At 40.0% G+C, this 25,812-nt stretch overlaps 2 protein-coding genes across 2 annotated transcripts in view; one reads left to right on the top strand and one right to left on the bottom strand.

The window, feature by feature from the left end:
- The window catches only part of LOC590663 (calcineurin-binding protein cabin-1), a 48,056-nt gene extending 28,559 nt beyond the window's left edge, over positions 1–19,497 (bottom strand). The window contains exons 1-18 of the mRNA XM_030993449.1: positions 19,391–19,497; positions 18,869–18,950; positions 18,141–18,207; positions 17,033–17,232; positions 15,966–16,082; positions 15,404–15,487; positions 13,383–13,496; positions 11,694–11,831; positions 11,081–11,261; positions 9,947–10,000; positions 9,334–9,409; positions 8,943–8,991; positions 7,484–7,584; positions 4,899–4,965; positions 3,678–3,726; positions 2,328–2,555; positions 1,429–1,733; positions 408–600 (exon numbers count right to left, since the gene is read on the bottom strand). Coding sequence (XP_030849309.1) covers positions 408–600; positions 1,429–1,733; positions 2,328–2,555; positions 3,678–3,726; positions 4,899–4,965; positions 7,484–7,584; positions 8,943–8,991; positions 9,334–9,409; positions 9,947–10,000; positions 11,081–11,261; positions 11,694–11,831; positions 13,383–13,496; positions 15,404–15,487; positions 15,966–16,082; positions 17,033–17,232; positions 18,141–18,207; positions 18,869–18,910 — 2,065 coding nt within the window. The 5' untranslated portion in view covers positions 18,911–18,950; positions 19,391–19,497. The remainder of the gene's footprint in view (positions 1–407; positions 601–1,428; positions 1,734–2,327; positions 2,556–3,677; positions 3,727–4,898; positions 4,966–7,483; positions 7,585–8,942; positions 8,992–9,333; positions 9,410–9,946; positions 10,001–11,080; positions 11,262–11,693; positions 11,832–13,382; positions 13,497–15,403; positions 15,488–15,965; positions 16,083–17,032; positions 17,233–18,140; positions 18,208–18,868; positions 18,951–19,390) is intronic.
- A 1,829-nt stretch (positions 19,498–21,326) lies between these two features.
- On the top strand, positions 21,327–25,415 carry LOC115927743. Its single transcript, XM_030993989.1, has one exon. The coding sequence runs from the start codon at positions 21,327–21,329 to the stop codon at positions 25,413–25,415; it is 4,089 nt and encodes a 1,362-aa protein (XP_030849849.1).
- The last annotated feature ends 397 nt before the right edge of the window (positions 25,416–25,812 follow it).

Genomic DNA, 25,812 nt, shown 5'->3' with positions numbered 1-25,812 from the left:
TTGTTAATCAGATACATATTCATGATGATGTAAATGTATGTGCTTGGACATTCATGACCAGTTGGTGAATGGGAGATTCAAAAAACCGCTACAGTCATTGGTAAAAATTTGTCGTACTTCGAAATAACAGCTCTCTGAAAACTAGAAATCTAAAGCATGGGAAACAAAAGTTGTCAACCTAAATACTAGCTTCTGACTTGATGACATCCTCTCATCGCCTCAGCTTTAGATTTCAAGTTTTCAGAGAGCTGTTATTTCTCTGACAGATCAGGGGCCTGTTTCATAAAACTTGCTCTCAAGCCAATCAAATACCACAATTTCAGTAGCTTATAACAGTTATTGAAACATGTCATTGATAACAAGTTTTATTAAACAGGGCCCAGATCCACATGTTATTAACTGCTTACCTTCAGGCTGGATCTTCGTCTTGTCCTGGGATGATTCGCCCATGGTAGACTCCCTACCAGACTGCTGGATGCTATCCTGGCTGCTCCCTGCTGCACTGTCTGCCTGCAGCTCCATGTTGGGCAAGTCTGACATGGCTGGGGTGGAGTCTAGCACTGCAGTGGTGCTGTCAGGAGGTTCCTGCTCTTTTTCCATCTTTGGAAGAGAACAATTGTTGAAAATCTATTTTTATTTTATCTTATTGATTTATTTATTGTGACCAAAAAAGGCTGGATTTCAGTATGATTCAATCTGTAAATTTGTGCATGGTTACAGTGTACCTCATGTTAGCCCATATAGCTCATTCTATTCAGATATGTTTACACACACATCTACCAACTTGGTATAGCAGTTGTTCTTTTTTCTTCTTTTGTAATGGGTTTCTCTTTTTCACCTAAGCTCCTTAGTGCCATCAGCAGTTTAATGCACCCAATTTGATCTATAAAATGTCAATAATCTGTTACAGGGTAACAAGGAAAAACACTGCGCTGAGGCCAAGGCCCAACCCATCATTTTCCCATGTGCTTTTTTGTAAACATTGTGAAGAATATATGAATGTTTAATTAGACCCCTGGCTATGGGAACAGCAGAAAAGGCGTAGCCCTTTTTAAAGACGCAGATACAAGTTTTGGGTTCTCATGGGGAATATTATACCGTTCAGGTGTTAACCCAATTACAGGTGTTGTCAATCACCAGGATTAGCCTTCAGTTTTATGACCAACAGGCTTTATGTAATGCTCTGCATTTTCCACCAACCGTCCCGTATGGAAAAGTCCTCATCTTACATATCCTGAACACAAAGACTCTCTGAGAGGCTAGGGGGTATTTCTTGATTGGACTTTGGGTTTTGCTGTGTGCGAAACTGCATACCCCTTAATGGCATCTCCACCAAGTCTGGTGTCAGCGATTTATGACCTACTGCTCATGGAAACCGACTACCATCTCACCGTAAGGTTGGGATTGTCCAAGCCTATACAAACTTACATCTACAGCTGATGCAGACGCAGCATCCCCTGGCAGGTCAGTTCCTTCTTCTTGACCTCCTCGGCTCTTCAGAAAGGCTTCAGCAAGCTGTTTGAGGGTCAGTGCAGAGCTTCCAAGGGTCTGTTCTGACGTACCCGCACCTTCTGTCATCGTTTTGCCCTCTACAGGTTTCGTCTTCTCATCTACCACTGTGGTCCCGATCTGTTCTGATGTACCTGCAGCTTCGGTCATCGTTTTGCTCTCTACAGGTTTCATCTTCTCATCTAGCACCGTCTCAACATCCACATCCATAGATTCTTCAGTATCTATTTTTAAAACAATTCATGACAGATATAAATAAGTAATCTGATCAACGTTATTGTAGAGGTACATGTATTGTGGTCTAGTGGATAAGTCACCCGACTGCAGATCACAAGTCATGCACTATAAGGTCCCTAAAATTTAAGTCAGGATCCCCACAATTTGAAATCCATACACAGTACCTCCACATTGAATTGAATTGAATTGATATCTTTATATACACAGTTAAAAAAGCCCAAACAATTACAAGACTGATTTCCATTGGGGCCGTGTCAAACAATGTAAAAACATTAAATAAACATAAAAAATGACACTGGTATATCTAATGACATTTTTAAAAGAAACAAGAAATAACAGAATCAAGATAAATATTTTTTTTAAATATAAGAATAGAATAGAAACAAACCCTCAAAACTTTCATCTCGAGCCCCTTGAAAAGTAAGTGTAGGTTTTTGAGCTATGTTTGGGGACGGGCTTTTCATGTCATCATCCGAGAGATGTGACTCAGGATTGAACCCTGGGTCTTGTACAGTGAGACCACTGGACCACTTTACACAGACAATGCATTGCTATTCCTTCAAAATTAAATTCTACTGTACCTGCTTGCTGTGGTTCTTCAGCCTCTTTGGCCTCTTCATCCATCTGTCCTGGGGTCTGCTCCCCCATGTGCCCTAGGGTGTCTGTGGGTGTCTGACGGTCCTCTGTCTCCCCTTCCCTTCTACCAGGCACGGGGGATGCTGTAGCTTTGTTTTGATCGGAGGGATCTTCATCCATTGGAGCAGGAGAAGGCCCCATCTTTGCTCTCTCTGGTTGAACAACTTTGACTGCTTTGGATATTCAAAATGAAGTTGAGTTCAAGTCATGCAATTGCATTGTGAAAGAAACTTTACAGAATCGATCAGAAAAGGTTGATCATCTAGCATATAAGTATTGGTGTGTACTGCTAGGTTCTGGACTCATCAAAATGATAAGAAATTTGACCCATGCTGTCTTGGTAAAGTTACAAGCACTATGTACACAGAAAGATGTATACGGGACTACACGAACATGTGGCATAGTAATCTGTCCCTATTTTTATGATGTTACATGTCATATTTAGAATATCAAGGCATTTGAAGAGCCATGCTTTTCAGGGAACATTTTTTATCTGACATTCTTCTACACTTGCATTATACAATGATAACGCTCAAAAAGTAATTTTCACTTCTTCCCAGAACTCAACCTTCTTTTTAAGATAATTTCTAATGATGATTATGATAACCATCTTGGTAGAAATTGTAACTGAAACGGATCTGAGAAAATTGGTGCTGAAGGCTCGATAGCACAAATCAGCGAGCATTGTGCCTTTTTATCAGAGGTAGTTTTTATTGTTATCATTGACATATGATCAGCCCTCAAGAGATGAGGATGACAATGAAAACACCACTACAAGCCAGTTCATAGCCCCTCTCCATTCTTTAATTTTCTTTTCTCCTTTCATTTTGATGGATTATTTTGGATTCATCTACTGTTGAAAACCCACTAACTTTTGCAAATTGTTGAGAAATGTTGTTTTGGTGGAAAAAAAACCTAACATATCTACAAAATGTCATTGGAATAATTCATGAATATTTCAGTCATTTTGTAATTGAAGCTATAGCAAATCTGGACTACATACACAGCTCACAAAAGTTTCAGACACAGCCATATTTTCTGATTTAAAGCAGGACTGTAGCTACTTGCGCCCTCTACATAGCAAAGAATGCCTAAGCGGTACCCGTTGGTCCCCTATGATCCATTTTTTCTTATGAATTGAGAGCTGATTTGATGAGATAACCACCTGTCAGTGACCACACAGGGAGGTCTAATCCCTCCTGGCCAAACTAGGGCTGTCAGTGACCACACAGGGAGGTCTAATCCCTCCTGGCCAAACTAGGGCAGACAGGCTTTAAAAGTTAAGATGTACATACCTGTCTCTTTAGACTTGTAATCCTCCAGATCAATTATTGTGACGAGGCTCTGAGAAGACAATGGAGAAAAAAAAATGGATAAACAGGAAAGGTATTTTATAAATGTAATGCTTCAAAGCCACAAATATGTTTAAATAAAGGAAAGGTATTGTACAAATCATTTTAGCTCTCGCACATGAAATCGTCTCATTCCTACTTCTCCCTCTCCTATAACTTATTTTTTTTATTTTTTTTATTTTTTTTTTATTTGTATTTATTTAATCACGGTAAAACTCACATCAGCCTAAAAAGACTGCTTTTCAGCAAGTCTGTGTTACAAACATGAAACAGATCATATAGACATCAAATTGAATATAAATACATAAGAAACACATCTTAAAGATGACATACATGTATACAAAGTGAAGAGAGAAAGCTAATATACAATTTTTTTTTTTACAAACATAAACGAGTATGATATAAAATTTAATTTTGTTAATTCTATTTGAGAAACGTCTTGCTTCATCGCCCCTCTTCTCTCTTTCCTATCTCCTTTTTTATTCTTACTTCATTTTTTTCTTTCTCTTATTTTATTGCTATTTCTCTTTCTTCTTTTCTCTTGCTTTCTGTCGCTCATTGTCCTTTTCTCTTTCTTTCTCTGTCCACCGCTCTCCCCCCCCCCCTCTCTCTCTCTCTCTCTCTCTCAGAATGTTTTATCTTGACAAATTTCCTGTCAGAAAATACATACACATGTATCCTTTCTACATGTTCTTCAGAATATTATTCCAATGCCTTTCACCTCAGTCACAACAGTACACCAAAGCGACTTCACACTGACTCCAAACTGACTGATTATTGGCCAATGACGTGTTGTATTGTTTTAAATCAGTCTGTTATTTGGGTATTGTTGGTGTGCCTAAGTATCATCAGCAGAGAGATGTCCAAAGTCATATGTACTAACCCAATCATCTTTTCCAACAGATATCAGTCCAAGTGATTAGGTAATCGACAACAAGTGACCAAATTCAAAGGAGCCAAGTCGCATCCATCATGCGACTTGCGCATCCATCCATCAACCATCAAATTAGGTGTGCCACAAGGTTCAATTCTTGGCCCCCTTTTATTTTCAATATATGTTAATAGTCTACCTGAATGTACTCTTGAAGGTATCATAGATATGTATGCTGACGATACAACTCTTACAGCCAGTGCATGATTTCTTGTTTTTGAAAGCTGACTCACCATTGGTGGATCCTTCGATGTCATGTAATCATATAAAGCAACTAGTCTTTCTCCAAGAGGTTTCCACCTAGAGGGTAAATTTTAAAATTTCAATAATTCAATAAGAAACAAGGAAGATTATTAAACTATGGCAGTACCAAGCCTGAATGAATGTTTATTCATCTTTATCCATGAAAATACATTGTTCATATAACATAATAATAGAGATGTTACATAAAACCCAGGACCGAGATTTGAATTACATTGGATGCATCTCATGCAGGGTTAAACAATTACAATATGCAATAACAAAACGGACAAGAGAACATTATAACTTTAGTTTTTTTTAATGTAAACATTAATAATTCCTAACAAATAACAATATCATACTCATTTCAAACTCCAGAATAAACCATTTTGAAATTACAAAATGAAATTACATATTATAATTAGATGATGTTTGAAGGTTTGCATGGTGGTATAAATAATCACGGTAGAGGTTTACGGTACACCATGTGTAGAGTCCTAGAAGGACTAAGGAAGTGGATAGAAAATAGAAGTGAAAATAGAAAGGCGAGAAAGTGGAGATTGGAAGGAAGAGTATCTTTCAGAAGTGAGTATAGTCCTGAAAAGGACTGTAAACCAGAAAGTTGTAGATAGGATGAGAGGTTTGAGTAGAAGACTGGATTGAGTTGAAGAGTTGAGTAGAGTTGCAGAGCAGGAGCAGGAGAGTAGACTCGACGTTTCGGACAGGTTGACTGTCCGTCTTCAGGAGTGAGTGTTCGCTATGCGTGCGGCGGTCCTTATAATGGCGTGAGTGCGGACTTGGGGGAAAGCACTGGGCCGGCGGGCTCGGCGGGTTGGCAGGTGGCTGTCGGTGGTGGCGCTCGGTTGCGTGAATTGGCGGGAAACGAGTGGGCGGCGGTTATGCGGACGTCGTGTGGTTGGTGGCGGCGCAGTAGCGGGCGGTGTGTCGGCTGATGAGTGGGTGTATCGATCGGCGGTGAGGATAGCTATTAGTGGTGTCGCTCTGTGTGTGTTGGTCGGCGGTTTCGTCGGCGTAGGTTGTAGCGAGGTGTGGGCGTGGTCGGTGCTTGTGTGGGTGAAGTGGCTAGTTGAGAACGTGTAGTGCTTGTTTGAGTAGGAGTGGTTGGGTGGTTGCAGGTGGTGTTTGGGCTGACGGATGGATGGATAGGTGACGTGTTGGTGGTTGGCGTGCTGGTTGTGGAGTTGGTTGAAGATTGGTCGGAAGTAGAATGGTGAGGAAGGATTGGGTGCCAGATGCTGTTGATGTGAAGGCCTGGGTCTTGGGGTACGGTGTTGTGTTGGTGGATCTCGATGGCTTCTCGGACCCTTCGGGTGTGCCAATGTCGGATGTTGGTGATGAGGTGACTTTTATCCCAGTGAATGCGGTGGAGCTCTTGTTGTGCGTGCTTGACGATGGCTGACTTGTCCCAGTTGCTGCGTCGGTGGTGGGTCTTGTGTTCTTTGAGTCGGGTGTCGAAATCGCGGCCGGTTTCTCCAATGTAGACTTTGCCGCAGTCGCAGGGAATCTTGTAGACGCAGCAACTGGGACAAGTCAGCCATCGTCAAGCACGCACAACAAGAGCTCCACCGCATTCACTGGGATAAAAGTCACCTCATCACCAACATCCGACATTGGCACACCCGAAGGGTCCGAGAAGCCATCGAGATCCACCAACACAACACCGTACCCCAAGACCCAGGCCTTCACATCAACAGCATCTGGCACCCAATCCTTCCTCACCATTCTACTTCCGACCAATCTTCAACCAACTCCACAACCAGCACGCCAACCACCAACACGTCACCTATCCATCCATCCGTCAGCCCAAACACCACCTGCAACCACCCAACCACTCCTACTCAAACAAGCACTACACGTTCTCAACTAGCCACTTCACCCACACAAGCACCGACCACGCCCACACCTCGCTACAACCTACGCCGACGAAACCGCCGACCAACACACACAGAGCGACACCACTAATAGCTATCCTCACCGCCGATCGATACACCCACTCATCAGCCGACACACCGCCCGCTACTGCGCCGCCACCAACCACACGACGTCCGCATAACCGCCGCCCACTCGTTTCCCGCCAATTCACGCAACCGAGCGCCACCACCGACAGCCACCTGCCAACCCGCCGAGCCCGCCGGCCCAGTGCTTTCCCCCAAGTCCGCACTCACGCCATTATAAGGACCGCCGCACGCATAGCGAACACTCACTCCTGAAGACGGACAGTCAACCTGTCCGAAACGTCGAGTCTACTCTCCTGCTCCTGCTCTGCAACTCTACTCAACTCTTCAACTCAATCCAGTCTTCTACTCAAACCTCTCATCCTATCTACAACTTTCTGGTTTACAGTCCTTTTCAGGACTATACTCACTTCTGAAAGATACTCTTCCTTCCAATCTCCACTTTCTCGCCTTTCTATTTTCACTTCTATTTTCTATCCACTTTCCTTAGTCCTTCTAGGACTCTACACATGGTGTACCGTAAACCTCTACCGTGAATATTATAATTACTTTAAGAAAATCAAGCAATCAATGGAACTTTACAATGGAATAAAATATCTCACCTTAATTCCGTCAAAGGTTGAAGGAACTTGATCCTTGGCAAGGGTGGTGCTTTGGCAAGCTCCTGTCTCTTATACCTTAGTGATAAGGCTTCATCTACGATCTAAAAGATACCATGAAGAGATACAAAGAAGAAACAATCAAGAAAATCCACACACTTCTTTCTAATCTGTCCCTTTAAAGGGATCCAGTAACTTTGTCTCAGATTCTGTAACAAAATCCTGGATTTTATAGCTCATGCTGCCATGATCATAATAAACCTTTAAGTTAGTCAGGAACTCCATGACTTTTACAAACCAATCGCCTGTCTGATTATTAAGATATTTATGACTGGAAATTGAAACCAAATTTTGCGTTTGCCAAATGGTTTTCATAACACTTTGGGGGAAAACGAGTAAGGTAAAACCGGTCACTCAAAGATTTTTACTTTTTTGAGGCACTTCTTGATCATTTTGAAGTGTGCTTTTTTAGGGCTTCAACATTACACCATATCACAGACACTGGTAGCACGTAGGGCTGTGCATTTCAGATTTAACATTGTTAAACGATGCCTTTAAAGGCATTAACAATGTTTCCAGTTTTAAAAATCTGAGATGCATGGCCCTATGTGTTATCAGTGTCTGTGATATGGTGTGATATTGAAGCCCTAAAAAATTGCGCTTCAAAAGGATCATGAAGTGCCTCAAAAAAGTAAAAAAATTTGAGTGACCGGTTTTACCATACTCATTTTCCCAAATAGACTGTAGTGTTATAAAAACCATTGAGGAAAATCCCCAAGGGTTTATGAAATTTCAAATTCCAATCATAAATATCTTGATAATCAGACAGGCGATCGGTTTGTAAAATTCATTGGATTCCTGACTGACCTAAAGGTTTATAATTCTAAATGCAGCACGAGCTAAATCCAGGATTTTGTTTAGAATCTGAGACAAAGATACCCAATCCCTTTCTTTTCTTGTTTTCTAGCAGCAATGCTTCAATAACTGTTGGCCAAATATAGAGAAAACAGACAGATGAAAAAATAAATGTCATGCAAATATATACTTTTTTCATAATTTGTCGTATTCATTATTGTAACCTTCACTCAATCAGTCTCTCCCTCTCCTTCCCCCTTTCTCTCTCTATTTCAAAATAGAATGTCATATATTGTCTTGACGACGAATAGTCAACCTATTCAAAACGTTGAGCCCCTCCTACCTGTGCTATAACTCTCTTTCGAACTAAAAGCTTAAGAAAGATTACGAACTAACGGTCCTTCTCAGGGCAACACACACACAAGAAAGAAAGATTACCAACAGTCCTTTTCAGGACTCCCCAATCCTCCCCCTCTCACATGGTGCAACCTTAAGCCTACTGTATAGAATATCATGTTATAAAGAGCATTTGTTTACCAATATTTACATGTATTTATCCTTGCCCCTTTTCCCTTCACCCCAAAGAAACAACAACAAATTGTCATACCTTTTGTCGTTTATCTTTGGGTACTTCATAGTGAAAGACATCATTTTCACTGCAAAAAACAAAACAAAAAACAAAAAATTATGACAGTAAATATCAGTATGAAAGTGAAGACTGTTGTCCTTTGCATTGGTAATTATAATCATAAATCATAAGAAAGGAAACATCAGAATTACTCTTTGTTACAGGGCCCCGATTTCAAGCAGATTTCTGCTCCTTAGGGGACCTAACCATTATATTGTATATTGTCGTTGTAAATTGTTTTATATTGGTTGAATAAAGATTTGAGTTGAAAGATTTGAATTGAAATTGAATCATCATCATCCATCTGTGAAATCTTGTTTCTCCAATCTGAAAAGAAATAATGTTCCTTGTAAAGCAGTTTGTTACTTACCAGTGTTTGAACAGATCCAGGCAATCTCGTCTCAGGCAAGGTTGCTCAGAGTACATCTGATCTCTCAGGGCAAAACCTACATCATAAGAAAGAAAACAACAGAGTATTGACTTGGGGGGCGTTTCACAAAACTTGTTACCAGTGACAAATGACAGTTTTTGTTATAAGCTACTGAAATCCTTGCTTCTGATTGGTTATCAACAGATTTGTCACTGATTTGTCAATGTTTTCTAGAGTTAATGACAATGAAAATGACAAAGATATTAAACGTAGAAATGGCAATCACAAATAATGACACTGATGATGACACTGATAATGACAATGGAAATGTTGAAAAACACGAGTAATGATAGCAACAATGATAATGACAATGATGATTGTGAAAATGACATAAAGGCAAGAAACATTCACGAATGGCCAAACGCCCCCCCCCCCCCCAAAAAAAAAAAAAAAAAAAAAAAAAAAAAAATGTTGTGTCAGTTGTGGTCTAGTAGTTTCACAGATGAAACTGTTGTGAATCTGAACATTACATGAGCGCAAAGGTTTATGGTCAGAAAGTAATCCTTACCAAAACAAAAAAAAGTAGGCTGAGAAATTAAAAACAAGTACTTGCCTTTGGTGTATCGTTTGTCCTTCTCAAGTGCTTGGGCTATGTAGTACAGACAAGCTGGAAGAAAGTTCAAATGGAATATGAATATAAGAATAGTCAAAAGATGGGCAGGTGCATTGCAAAATGGTATTAGTGCATTCTGAATCAATTATTGATCCACACAGATTTTATATCCCTATATTCCTTTCAGTCAGAGTGCCAAAATAAAAATAAAAATTTAAGCAAGAAAAATACTACTTTCACAAGGAAAGACAACAGTTCCATGTCTACAGACTCAATCATTTTACATGCAGTTCATGACTTTTTACGTAAAAGATAACAATTTGAGTCTTGTGAATGGAAGTACTGAAATGAGATTTTCCTCACTATATGTGTCTCTGTTTTTGCATTAATACACATCGCTATAATAGGGATGAAAATATGTGTTCGTTGCGTGTTGTATTTGATCACAATCACAAAGTTACGTATATATTATGCACAGACAATGGCACTTGAGCCATACACACAAACTTTTTTTTAAATGTGTTGTATTGCCCTTTGCGACCTACCCAAAAATCTTAAAATCTATGGTCGGCTATTTAATAAAGTCTCCTTTTTTTAACGTTTTTAAAAAAAAATGTTCAATGAATTTAAAAAAAAACTATTTTGTTTGTTAAAATGGGATATAAATGTATAAAATCATCAAATTATTCCCAAATTCTCACTCGTCTTCTGCCCTAGTTTCGGAATCCTGCAAGCGTAAACAAGTAGACACTGGCCCTGATTATGTGTATATACTATGCACTGCACCAGCAAGAAAACAGCAAGATTTTGGGCGACATTCTCGGTTTTGAGTTTTGTTTGCGATGGTCGTTGTTTTGAGGAAGAACAAAAAGAGAAAAGATATCCGACCGACCGACCCAGGTTTTGGCACCTAAAGGCAATACAACATCGTTTTATTTTAAGTCTAAGGCAGGGAAAAAATATACGGGGGCTCGGGGCGAATTAGCCCCCGAAAGTCATGAAAGAGCCCCCAAAATTTGCATAGAGTTCAATGCAAAACAAATTAAAGAGCGTTATTTCAGAGTACCAAAGCAAGCTTGAAAATTAGCCCCCAAAATTGTTCAAGTAATTTTTTCCCTGGCCTAAGGTACTTACTGACATAGTCGTTGATGGCATACAGCACAGTGCAGAGATAGTCCAGGCAAGGCCAATGAAACTTGGAACATCTTAGGCCCTGCTCAAAGGCCACCCTGGCCAAGGCTAGCTGGCTAAGCTTGACCGCTACGGTGCCGATCCGGTACCAGAGGGTGACGTCCGTACTGTCTAAACTGACCGCCTATAAAACGACAAGATGTTCATGTATATGTGATATCGTTTAGTGCAGTACAATATCTCTCTCTGTCTTACTATCTCTCTTTGTCTGTATGTATGTCTGCCTATCTCTCTCTCTCTCTCTCTATCTGTCTTTGAAACTGGAGCATTTGTGATTCAATTCATTCACAACATGAAACATCTGCAAGTACCGGTATCCATCATTTACAAGGTGTTAAACATAGAATTTTCTATGTTACTAGTTCCCCTTTCTCTAATACTCTCTTTCTCTCTTTCTCTGTCTCTCTATTTGTCTCTCTATCTGTCTCTCTCTCTCTCTCTCTCTCTTTTCCCCTCTTATTCTTTCTTTCTCTCTTCAGTTCCCTCACTCTTTTTTTCTCCTCTCTCTCTCTCTCTCTCTCTCTCTCTATATATATATATATAAAATGATTCATACCTCCAGATAGTTTTCCATGGCAGTATCAGTATCATCCTTCCCCATCGCCAGGTTACCTAGATTCTTATAGCTGGAGTATTTCAGGGTTATTGCCGTGTTGGTAACTCCTCCCCTTCGCTCCTCCTGAGAAGCCTTGACCTACAAAACAGCAATATTATACAAATAATACACAGCAGTGAGGGCATTAGTAAGAATTACCCAATAGCCGAGGGTGTTTGGACTGTTTCAAAGGTACCGAGTGTGGGTAAATTTACTAATGCCTGAACAAAATGATGTGTATTATTTGCTTTATAAGATGACGTTTTATTTACTTTTAAATGATGTTTTATACCACGATTTTACTTTTCACAGCATGTGACAATAGGTAAAGTATTTCAGGGTTACCGCTGTGTTGGTCACTCCTTCTTTCTTGTCCTGCGAAGCCTTGTCAAGCAGTCAATCTTGGTTTATAATATAGCACCCTGCCTGTATATTCTAGGATCACTGTAACAATATTCATTGTATTGTATAGTATAGAGTTTACTCGTTCACAGTAAAATCTCATAATCAGTAAAAACAGCAAATCCGAGCACATTGTTAAAAAACAACAGTAAAATTTAAAGATGAAGTTGAGTTCTGGTCATGCGATTGCATTGTGAAAGAAACGGTGTGGAATCGACCAGAAAAGGTTGATCATCTAGCATATAAGAATTTGTGTGTATTGCAAGGTTCTGGAATCATCAAAATGATAAGAAATTTGGCCAAGTCTTGGTAAAGTTACAAACACTTGCACAGAAAGATGTATATGGGACTACACGAACACGTGGCGTAAAAAGCCGGCCCCCGATTTTTACGATGTTACATGCATATTTAGAATATGAAGGCATTTGAAGAGCCATGCTTTTCAGGGAACATGTCTTAACTGATGTTCTTCCACACTTGCATAATAAGAATGAGTAATGCTCACAAATTATTTTTCACCTCTTCCCAGAACTCAACCTTCTCTTTAAACATCAACATACAAATATTAGAAGAAAAAAATGAAAATCACAAAAAGAGGATTAAATTATACTCATCATATTGTTGACACTTACAATTTGTACTTATAATTTCGATCCTTTTCCAAGATTCAAGTTTGTGCATATCCAATGTCAATAAGAAGCATGTTCATTTGTCCATTATAAATTTAGAAGGGTAACAAGGTTGCCCATCACAATGACATTTGGCCACTATCTCAACATCTGACCCCCTTCTTCTTTTAGTTCATCAAATCATAAACAGAACAGCTCCTGAATACAACCAGTCTTTAGTTCACCTCTACCAACCCACATGTACCCTCCGATTTTCCAACTCCGGTCTTCTACACATACCGCTTTCAAAGAAATCTTGGGGGGAACGAGCTTTTGCTCATGCCGGACCAGCCCTGTGGAATTCACTTCCACAGGAGCTGAAGAACTCTGACTCTTCAACATCTTCCAAGAGCAACCTTAAATCCCATTTGTTTAATTTTGCGTTTTGAAGACAGACATTCATTCTTTCATTTTTGCATTTTCTTTCTTATGTAAATGTACACGATTCTTTGTCATGATGTAATGTGTTCCCTAATATTTTGAAGCGCCTTGACTTGAGCATTTAATTAAAATGGATAAGGCGCTATATAAATCTCATGTATTAGTATTATTATTATTATTATTATTCTGTATACTCTACCTTTGAAAGGAATCTGGTTTGTAGGAGGTCTTTGTAAGTTTCTTGAGCCTTCTGGACATCTCCGCTGCGTTGGAACTCGAGCGCTTTCTTGTACAGGGAGAAAGCTTCCTCTTCCTGTGAAAAATACAGAGGAGAAAACAGACATGAACATGTAAGCAAGAGTTCTCTGCAAGATCTTGTTTGACCTTGGTCTGATTTGAATAATATGGCAGTGGGAATGCTTTCTCGTACAGGAATAATAATAATCATCTGTTCTTGTATAGTATAGCACATAACACATTATGATATAACGTCCCTATGCGCTTCCAAAGAGCTTTGGAAATTATTTCCCTAGCTTAACCTCCTGCAGCCATTATCAGCGCACAGTTCATTTCAAGGAATAATCCTGCCAGGTAATAATAATAATACTCAGTTTTCATATATTGCTTATTATACTCACTAAGCGCTTCCAAACCTGGAGATTATTGCCCCGGCTTTAGCTGTGCTGCCATCAAAGCGCTCTAGCATTTCAAAGAATTAATTCCTACCAGGTACCCATTTACCTCACCTGGGTGGAGTGTGGCAAATGTAGATTAACGTCTTGCCAAAGGACGTTGGTGATGTGGCAGGGATTTGAACCCTGTACCTTGTGGTTCACAGTCCGGAGACTTTTTCACTGGACCACGACACCTCAATCTCTACAGTAAGAAGGCTTCCTCCAACAAAGACAACAATTTGTTACAAACGTTCTTGGCATACCAGGAATATAGCAAATTTTGGGCATTGATGAACCAAATATCATTATATGCACCTAGTACTATGCAAGTGAAGGGATTTATTTTGAATTTTTAAAACTTCCCTACAGTACATCTCCATGATTCATCCCTTTTTCATACTAATAGGTCATCCCTCACGCACATTCACCCTTTTCATCCACCATCTTTTCATCTATCTATCTCTCTCCCTGATTGGTGACAATATTCACCAGATGCTGCCAAGCTTTAAGTATAAGTTACATATACTGTGAATAGTCAATATATACCTTTTGTTTAAGTATAAATATTCAAGAATACTTTGTGATGTTGATTTATACAATGCATGTGACTATATGAATATTAATTTGTTTCTGTGGAATGCTACATAGAATGCATTACTGCAATTACACATTAAAACCTGTAGATTTACCCGGTGGGTATCAATCTGACAACACGTCTGCTGGGCTGCCTCTGTGTTAAGAGTGCTAGGAATTGTGTGGGAACCGCATCTCTACACAAGCAATATTAATTACTTGTGTAGGGGCTACAGCACGTCTTCATTAAACAGTTGGCATTGCGTCTACTGTCTTGTGATTCCTGACAGCCAATCACAGCCTGTTATTTTTTCATGCACTTTGCTTCTTTTTTTTTAATGTTTAACTGTTTTTCTGTTAATCCTTGTAAGTAATTCTGATGAGTGCAAGACATAGAGCTCCAGTATGTCTGTATTCGTTGCTATTCGTTGAAAGTGAATAGAGGATACCTTTATGGCAAGTTATTGCTATAAAATGTCTATCAAAGATGCTTACAAAGGTGTACATGACACACCTGCACAAACACCAATAAGTACACATTTCATGTAATTTCAATTTGACAATCCATACATAAAATATAAGTACAACATTAATCACACCTTAAATCTCTACGCCTCCTGAGCAGCATTGGTTACAGATCTTCCCACTCATAACTTCCTTTTCAAATTCATAACAATATCTTTCACTACCAAACCTTTTCAGAATAGGCCCCAGGTTTAATCATTAATTGATGATGATGACGATGATCCACATCACCTGTATGGCTCCATTTATCGTTTCAAACATTCAAAGGTGCCTGCTCCTCCAATAGTCATGGGCTACACAATTGTTTGAAGAGATGGGTTTCGAGGCCTGACCTAAAAGATTTCTAGCTTGTCGTTGTCGCGAAGAAGAAGGAGGGAGGGAGTTCCAGATGCGTGGAACTAATGAAGAATAGGAATAATATTTAATTTTCTATACATGTATGTTTTACCTGTGCTTCTTTAGTGAGCTCTACTTCTGATTCTTCATCGCTGTCTGAATCCTCGCCGTAATCGTTCAAGGCCGAGATCATAGACTGGTAAAAAGAGAAAACATGATTTAAAGGATAAACATCAGTTACATCAACGGCATTAAAAACATTCTCCTTCTTTTGCAAGTGTCTCATTCAAAGGTACTATACCAATAAAGCACTAGTTTAGCCTTGGTGAGGATGATAATTAGGAATGTTCAAAACATTGCACTTTGTATTTACAAAGTAACAAAGAAAGGTAAAACAAACAAACTTGTGTATCCAGAGAAATTGATTCATGGTGAAAATAGAAGGCTGTAAGATTTAACTAATATATACGGTACTCAGTAATATAAATTATAATATTTGGGGGAACTTTTTTTAAACAAGGCCATGGGCTTTTCCTTCGTTCTCCTATTTCATTTGAAGTTCTTGAATAAACTGAACATTCTTTGTATGTATATATACTTGTATGTTTACTTGCATTTGCTGTGTTTTTTATGAAAATGAATAAATGAATAAACGAATTAACAAATTTACGCACCATAGCAGACTTGGGTTTCTTGGTCTTTGGTTTGGCTGGTGTAATGGAGTGCATCTCAGTACGTTTGTACAAGGAAGGCCGGCTGATGGACACAATCGTGCGCTTCCTCTTCATTTCCTGCATGAGAATGACAAAGATCCATTGGATAGGATGAAAAGCAAAATATGTCTGGTTTTACTCAGTAAGCCTGAAAGAAAGCCTGGACATCTTTGAACTCCAGGGAGATGTGAGTTGGTGCAGCTCTCTGTCTTCACATACAATCAGTAGACCCGGGTTCGAGACCGAGTCACATCTTATGACTGGTCACGTTAATGGTCGGTCCCCAGATGTAAATAATCATATCTGATTGATACACATCACACACACACTCAATACATTATGGAGCCTAAAACAAAGCAGTCAAAACAAAAACATTAACATGGGGTGTCGGAGCCTGAAATCAGACAAGCAGTGTAGGTCTATTATAGATGAGTGCAGAACCAGACACTCTTTATACTCATTTTATTCTCTAAAATCTAAGTCAACTCTGATACATTACTACATCCAGCTATATGGATTTTCTATGCAGCAGCCAGACTAAGCAGAATAGAAAAACGTCAGGCATGTGAATTGATGCGAAACATGGCCAGTAAAGGTTTGTTCACATATTCCGAGGTAAACAGTGACGGTTTTTGTCTTACAACATGCAGATAAGTGAGAACACACAAATTACCTTTTGCATACATTGTTGTCTCAACTGGCCATTCATGTAGTACATAACAAAAAAACTGTAATCTTAAAGGGGATGTAGCATGGAAAATACTGGTTAACGCCCTCTACGACTTCTTTCGGACAACTGCACGTAAGTTCTCCTCACGCTTCGGTTTCGCGTATGTTGCATGCATGTGAATACTGCGGTCGCGTCGTTCGTAGTGGTATTATACCTGATTGGCCCCCCGAGTCAGGCCACGGGAAAGACACGTAGTTACGTCATGCTACACCCCCTTTAACAAGCCTTGAATGACGTATATTCCGTTGAGCTCCCCAAAACATCTGTCTCCCTGACTCACAACAAATGTTGAACCCACCTTCTCAAGATTCCTGAGCAGTTTCCTTTCCCTGCCTCGCTGTCTTTTCTGCGATATAATATCTTCTTCATCTTCATCATCATCATCTGCATCATCGTCGCCATCGTCATCATCCCGCTTGTCATCCGAGGAGGATGAAGAGGAGGATGAGGAATCGCTAATGATCCGATTTCTTTTTGCTTTCACTCGGACACCAGTTGCTGCAAGGGTGAGAAAGATAAAAGTACAAGATTGAAGCTAATCTTGAGCCTTGGGGTTGTTTCACAAAAATCCTAGGTCGAACTTAGCTATAAGTTAGACTTAAACATTATGGACAGCCATTTGTAGACTTCACATAAAATATATTAAAAAGCAAAAATTCAAGTATTTTAGACTTTTCATAAATTTTATAATAACTTTAACAAAACATTTTCAAAGATGCTAACAGCTTTCCATAATTGTCAAGTCCAACTTAGAGATATGTTCAACTAAGGATCTTTGTGAAACACGCCTGTGGTATGGGAATCGTATTTTGACAGAACATGGCTATGATTTATTCTAGATTTTTTATCCTGCAGTAGATTGGTTGTTTGCACTAGTGAAACAAATGCACAAAATCCCATTGGGGGCATCAGATTTGATAAAGACCACAACTGAATTTGCACATAGCAGCCTGTGTAAGCACATGGTGTCGAGCCTACTAATATCTTTATCTGATCTTTTGTCATTATCAGCCCCTATACTTTTACTACCAAAATTGTTTGGCACATGTCATTTATTTGTAATCTTGAACATTCAGTGTAAGTTTTATTGGATTCTGTGAGAATTTATTTTCTATATCTAATTTTTACCAGACCTCATTCATGCGAGTTTATCTATAAACAAACTCATAGAAAAGTCACGGATGAGGGTGATTCCAAGCAAATTGTTGCATTTATCCATACATTTCATCCAAAAGTGAAAATCAGTTAATATGGCAACACACAGATTTACTAACACATTTAAATTTTATTCATATTTTTTAAACCAAAGTTGTTCTTGACGACCTGAAATTGTTTCATAATTGTTAAGTCCAACTTAGGATCTTTGTGAAACACCCCCTCCCCAGATCTTGTTAAGTACTACGTACCTATTACTGTGCCCTCATCATCTTCAAGATGTGCTGTAGCCTCTAGCAATCTTTGCTTTGCAGCCTCCTGCAAGAAACACAAATATATCATGGTCTGTCACTGAGAAACTCAAAAGACATATTACATAAGAATGCGAAAATCCTGAAAGTAGTTTAAAATGAAGATTTAGTTAATGCAAAGGGTGTCTATAGTCTTGAAAACAGTCTGGACAAGTACTGGAGATCGTAGTGTACCTCCCAAATTCAAATTCCATGCCGACCCACCTGGTCATGATCTAGCCAACTTAAGTCTTAACACGATGGAGGAATTTTGAGCTGAATACGCTTTAATAATTAAGCCTGCATTAAGGAGAAGTATCTTTAAGTAAGATATGATTAATATAAATAAAGTACCAGCTAAAAAAAAAAAACAGAGAAAACACAACAAACATCATCTAGATCTACAGACAAAAATTCAAACATAAAATTGGAACAGGGAAGAAATATGCACTGACGTGTGCGTCGTGTGAAGTGCACACACAGCTAGTGAATGTATAGTTTAATCAAATACAAAGATTTCACCCTTCTCTGACTGCCCTTCTAGCGAGTGTTTGTAAACTGACAGTATAATGTTCAGACTCTAGTTTACTGAAAAATTAAATTTGAACTTTGATTAAGTTTGACAGAGCTGCATGCGCATGATCCATCCACTGGACAAACAAATGCGTTCTCCATCTCATTATACTTACATAGCTATTACCCGTTTCCTTCAATGTGCGTATGATAGGCATCTTACCGTCTTGTCACATTAGTCATCATCACCTCCAGAAGCTAGAAGGAAGGGAAAAAGTTGTGAAAGTGAGAATGTATTTTAATTTCCCATTTTGTGATGGCGTGTGATTTTTCGCATTGTTTTGATTTCTTTTCACCATGCATGTTCACTCAATAACTCGATAATGGCTAATTTATAATCATGCATGCATCATTTATTTGCTCAAAATTCCCTACTGATAATCTAGATTTATTACCCCACATAAATTCTCTAACTTTTCCTTAAAAAGATAAAGACTCGACTCTTGACCGGAAATGACAACTCTCACCCTCTCATTCAACCACACGTTACAAAATGTCAAAATATTTCCCGATCACGGCCCTCTGTTTCGAAGTAACTTTTTGTCGCAAATAAGTATGTTGTTAGTTACATCAAAGGATTCAGAATAATTGATTCGGTGAGATGGCCAAAACAACATAAAATTTGAAAATTATCTTACCATAACTTTTGAAAAATCAAATTGATGGGAATCAATGCAATGAAAACAAAGCAGACCTCGATCAAATATAACCTCATGAATATTCATGTCATAGGCCTATATAGGCGGAGTCGGGCTAACTCGGCCCACGGGACTACTCGGCCCAGCTGGAAAAACTGGGCCGAGATGTCCCGACCTGATTAATCGATCGAGAGATACCAATGTGTATATGTTTGTGCTCTTTGTGACTTAATAATGCCCTTTCCAACCAAAATCTTTAATGGAATTGTGTTAAATGATACTAATAAAAACAATCTATGACTTATCTTTAGGTAAAATGACAAAAAAATGACATTTCGGACAATTTACTCACAGCTCGCAATCCGCATTGCCGCACGTACATTAAATGTGCGTTGTATCTACTCGGACCACTGAAATTCGAGCAGTGTTTTTGTCGGTAAATCACTGCAAAAGTATCATTTTTATCTCGTATGAAGGTCTATTTTTTATTCCTGACACAGATTTCATTATTGAGAAGTCGAACATAGTACATTTTAGACTAGATGGTTGATGTTTGTTCACATTCTTTCGTCCTGGCCGTAAATTAGCAGACTACTGCCTAGTGCTACCGCAGCAGCTTAGCTCAGTGTGCAGCTAGCCGTACAGCGCCGCCGGCCGGGTCGGCGGGGGAATTCACCGACTCGTGCCGGGCTGCTGCACTGCATTGCATGATTGTACTGCCCAATTTGATCGAGTGATGTGTGAGTATAACTAATCAAACTAGATCTATATCTACTGTATTATCATTATTCATTCCGAGTAGAATATCCAATTTGATTTAGTGAGTAAACTAGACCTATATCTACTGTAGCTACATCATTATCATATACTAGATTACTAGATTAGTCATTCAGAGTAGAATATTCGATTAATGAAAGGAATGGAATTTTTCTTTTTCATAATCAGATAATCATATTTTACTCCTAAAAGTTAGAGACTTGATAAATAGCTAGATCTAACGTAAGGGCCTAGCCTAGTACTCTAAGCAGATTCTTCAGTGAGCTGAAGAATCGCCTTCTTATTTTTTTTTTTTTTGGGGGGGGGGCTGCTTCAAAAAAATTCTACGAAAAGAAGGTATTGGCTTCACGTGAAGTTTTTTGTATAAATAATGCAGCCCCCCACTGTTACGATATACGATATCCGATATATCCGGTATCCGTCGTAGTTCAATAAACATGGTCACCATCATCACAAACCTGACTGCCGACTCGTCTATTATCATGAGTATCTACCAAATCTAAGACCCTCGAACTCATCATGGTGGCAGCTGCTGGGATCTTCGAAATCAAGTTTGATTTTTGAAGACACAATTGATCCAGTTCACGACAGTTGGGAAGTATAATTAGCAAAATTATCGTCGATTAGCGATTTGTCACGTCGCACTTTTTCGTATGCATAGTACGTGCATCGTACATACCGCACAGTGTACCGAGACACTGATGCTACTGCATAATCCCGATGAACTCGTACGTGAATGGTGATGTGTGTATGAGCATATAAAGGTTCATAAAGCCTGCTCAGAATAGCCTAATCAAGTTATAACTGTGCTCAATCACTGACACAGGGGTCTGCATAATAACTTAACTAGTAAAGTTTAAATCTAAAATTAAACTAAATCAGAGGTGTGAACATTAAACCTGTTTTCAGATAATATTAACAATAATATCTGGTGTGTGAGGAATTGTCACTGTCAGACATTGAGTGAGAGTGACCAACATTTTCATTGCATGAGACACTTAATGACATCCACACAGGTGCGAGAGCGTACACAGGTTTACGTGTACGAACCTTATCAACACCAGCCGGTTAGGACCCGTTCACACTAAGATAAACAACACAAAGATTTACACTCATTCATATAATCTGTCGTAACCAATACGCACACGTGACATATACAATGAGTACTAAGTATCCAGAGATGAACTGGGAGGTACCAGACCTACCCGAAGAGTTCAAGCTATTTAAGCAGAGAATGGAGCTAGTGTTGGCAGATCAAGAAATAACTGAAAACAAAAAAAAGGCTATAAAAATCAAAATCGCTGTAGGCAACGAAGGTTTGCGCAGAATCAATGCGTCTGGGCTATCAGAGGCCGACCAAGAAAAACCACAAGAGCTGTGGAAACTATTTGAGAAACAAATAAAGGTAAACATTAATTTTCGGGTCCATCGTCTCGAGCTGATGCGATATCGGCAGAGACAAGATGAGAGCATTGACGCATTCGTTACTCGATGTAGAGACAAAGCCAACACATGCGATTTTGAGGAATCCGAGCTTGCCGAGCGGATAATGGAGGTAGTCATCACCTCAACACCAAGTCTAGAATTCCAGAAATTCCTATTGGACCAGCCTAAAGGATATCAAATCGATGCAATTCTAGTAGAGGGTCGAAAATACGAGGCAGTTGCGGCGAGCAGAAAATGCCTAGAAACGCTTGAGCCGGCTAAAGAAAGCATAGATTCATTCAAGCGGAACCAGGGACGAAAGACGTGTGGAAATTGTGGACGTATCCACAAACCTCGTCAGTGCCCTGCGTACCACGATGTGTGTCGTGCCTGTGACACAAAGGGCCATTGGGCCAAGTTCTGTAGAAAGGCTAAGAACGATCGAAGTCGAAAACCAGATCGTAGATCAGATGACCATAAATCTGATGACCGTCAACCGAAACACGGTAACCAATCACGATCAAAATCAAAGGGTCGAAAGTATAAACCGATAAGTGAAATGGACACTGAACATGATACTAGCACAGATCATGAACATCAACAATCAGCAGGTCCATCAAACTTCGAACATTTTGACACCATACACACGATCGGAACACACACAGTGATCAACTCAAAGGGTACAGTAGCTTTTGCAAACATTGACATCATATGCCCACAGAAATCAGGTCAGCATTACCTATATCTGAAGATAGACTCTGGGGCAAGCGCTAATACTATCACAGTACGCACAGCCAAACAAATATATGGTGACAAGTGGAGGCAAGTAGTGAAACGTACACCAGTAAAGCTAGTAGCATATGGCGAAATATCAATACCATGCGTTGGTACACTAGACATAAAGTGTAGATACAAGAGTCCAGAATGGTATACACATACATTCTACGTAGCAGACGTGAATGGACCAGCTATCTTAGGGTTGTTAGGTTGCACAGATCTCGGGATTATCACAATCCACACAATGCACAAGGACACACCTACACATCCACCTATCACAAGTGTTAGTGACCTCAAACAAACATACCCAGATCAGTTTGATGCCATAGGAAGCTTTAGCGGGAAAGCAATGCTGCATCTGAAAGATGATGCAGAGCCAACCATAGATGCACCTAGAAAGTGCAGTGTCCATCTGAAGGACAAGATCAAAGCCGAACTAGATAACATGGAGAAGCAAGGAGTCATCAGAAAGATAGAACACCACACAGATTGGTGTAGCTCGATGACCACCGTTGTGAAGAAAGATGGATCCATACGGATATGTCTTGACCCCAGAAGGTTGAACGATGCCTTGAAAAGGTGTCCACACAAAATTCCAACCTTGGAAGAAATCCAACCAATCTTCGCAGGAGCTCAATTCTTCTCCAAGCTAGACGCAAAGGCTGGATACTGGTCAGTACACCTAGCAGAGGAATGCCAAGACCTGACCACCTTCAGAACACCATTTGGAAGATATTGTTTCCAAAGATTACCCTTCGGCTTATGCACAAGCCAAGACATCTTCCAGCAACACATGGATAGGATCGTCCAGAATGTGCCTGGCTGCGTATGTATCGCAGACGACATTGCCATTGTCGGGAAAACAGAGGAGGAACACGACAAGAATCTCCACTTACTCATGGAGACAGCGAAACAGGAAGGACTCGTGTTCAACAGCTCCAAGTGTACTATCAAGAAGGAAGCTATCAGCTACTTTGGATCCATGTACACAAGATCTGGAATCTTCCCAGATCCAAGCAAGGTTGAAGCTATCAACACAATGCCTTCACCCAAGGACAAGGAAGATGTTCAGAGATGCCTAGGATTATTCACATACCTAGCACCATACATTCCTAATCTATCAGAGAAGTCAGCACCACTTCGTGAACTCCTTCACAAGGAAATTCCATTCGTCTGGGACGAGGATCACGAACATGCCTTAAACAGCCTGAAAAGCGCAGTCTCATCGGGTGCATGCCTGCAGTTCTTTGACCCAAAGAAAGAGACAACCGTTGAGGTAGATGCGTCAATGAAAGGGCTGGGAGCATGCCTGCTCCAAGATGGCAAACCCGTAGCTTTTGCATCCAAAAGTCTCTCCAATGCACAGTCCAACTACTCGAACATAGAGAGGGAAACCTTAGCCCTAGTGTTTGGTATCACCCGATTCCATACATACCTATTCGGGAAGGAATTCACTGTGATAACAGATCACAGGCCTTTGGAGACAATTTGGAAGAAACCTCTAAGAAGCGCACCACCTCGTCTACAGAGACTATTGATCAAGGTACAAGGATACAGATGCCAAGTCAAGTACCGACCTGGGAAAGAAATGATTCTTTCAGATACCTTGAGCCGTCTTCCTAACCCCAAGGAAGCACGCGATGTTCCACTAGACATCAGAGTGGAATCCATCTGCTCCGAAGTAGAAGACACTCATCAAATCGACTTGATCTTCTTCGGACAACACAAGAGAACAGAACTCCAGAGGGAAACATCCAATGACCCTGTTCTTAGGTCATTGTGGCAGACAGTCACTCAGGGTTGGCCCGAAACACTTCAGGAGCTGCCGACATCCCTAAGGGAATTCTGGTCTTACAGAGATGAGATTGGAGTATCTCAAGGAGTACTCTTCAAAGGAAGTCGAGTCATCATACCAAAGACACTTCAGGAAGATATCCTCAGACAACTTCATCTTGGACACATGGGAATCGAGAGCACGAGACGACTAGCTCGTGAGACAGTGTTCTGGCCACACATCAACAAGGACATTGAACAGCTCGTAAAGCAATGTGCTGCATGCCAGGAACACCAGGCAAGGCAACAGAAAGAGCCGTTGCTTCCCCATGATGTACCTTCAGCACCTTGGACTAGACTAGGAACAGATTTGTTCATGCTAAACAGACAAGACTATTTACTCGTCACTGACTATTACTCCAAGTATCCGATAGTCTACAAGCTGACTGACACATCAAGTGCTGCAGTAGCCAACGTGATGAGTGGAATCTTCAGTCTATTTGGTCCACCAGAGGAGATCGTATCCGACAACGGTCCACAATTTGTCGGGAAGCACTTCAAGGACATGTGCCGGAAGTGGTCGATCACCCATACAACCTCTTCACCTCACTATCCAAGATCCAACGGACTAGCTGAGAGAATGGTTCGTACCATCAAGAATCTGTTGAAAAAGTGTTCACAGACTGGCCAAGACAGTCAACTGGCTATGTCACACCTAAGAGCAACACCCGTTGACAGTCACATGAGATCACCTGCAGAGATGTTGTTTGGAAGACCCATCAGAACAACACTGCCAAGTCATTATCTTTCAAGAGAATCTACCACCACTGATCATCTCTTGAATCGACAGAGTAAGATGAAAGAAACGCACGATCGACATGCGGGTCCAGATCTTCCACCACTCCACGTAGGACAACCAGTCAGAGTCCTACATCCCAAAGATCATACTTGGATACCAGCCAAAGTATCCAAAGTCTGCGACGAGCCTAGGTCGTATGAAGTATCAACACCTAACGGAGGAATCCTGAGACGAAACCGATCTCACCTGAGGGAGATTCCATCGTCAACCAACCCTACTCCAAAGCGTGTTAGGTTCGACGAAGACGACACTTCATCTACTCAAGCAGAAACACCACAACAGAATGGCAACAACCATCAGCCAACACCAGAAACTCAGAACATTCAATCTAAAGGACCAACATCAAACTCGCAAACCACAACAAGATATGGACGCAACATCCGTACACCAGCGAGATACATGTGTGAAGATTGAAACTGAACTCTTAAATTTCTTCAAAGAAGAGAGAAGATAAAGAAGAACACAGAAGACTCTTAGTTTAATGTAGTCTAAGAAGTTTAATGTTCATATGTATGTATAATCATTGTACAGTATTTTTGGTATGACAAGCATAATGTTTATAAGTCTAAACAGATGCTAGCCCAAACATGTTCCGTTTGGAAATTCATTTTATAAAGGAATCAAGTTATATCAAAACTATGTTCAATCTTGCAGATCAACTGTGAAGTCGAAAGTGGAACGATATAATTATATAGACAGTTAAATACTCATTCGTTAATACAATACAAAAGAAACGTATTGAAAACAAATCAAGATTTTATGTTATATAACCTGATTGGAAAAAGTTTATTAGGAAGCAAATAACCAAAAC

Source organism: Strongylocentrotus purpuratus, unplaced genomic scaffold (assembly GCF_000002235.5).
Source record: "Strongylocentrotus purpuratus isolate Spur 01 unplaced genomic scaffold, Spur_5.0 spur5_scaffold_20, whole genome shotgun sequence".
Classification (NCBI taxonomy): Eukaryota; Metazoa; Echinodermata; class Echinoidea; order Camarodonta; family Strongylocentrotidae; genus Strongylocentrotus; species Strongylocentrotus purpuratus.
This window is presented reverse-complemented; position numbering and strand designations above follow the sequence as displayed.

Bases quoted from the DNA above. Each gene is read 5' to 3' on its own strand.
- LOC115927743 (XM_030993989.1), top strand. From the start codon at position 21,327: ATGAGTACTAAGTATCCAGAGATGAACTGGGAGGTACCAGACCTACCC.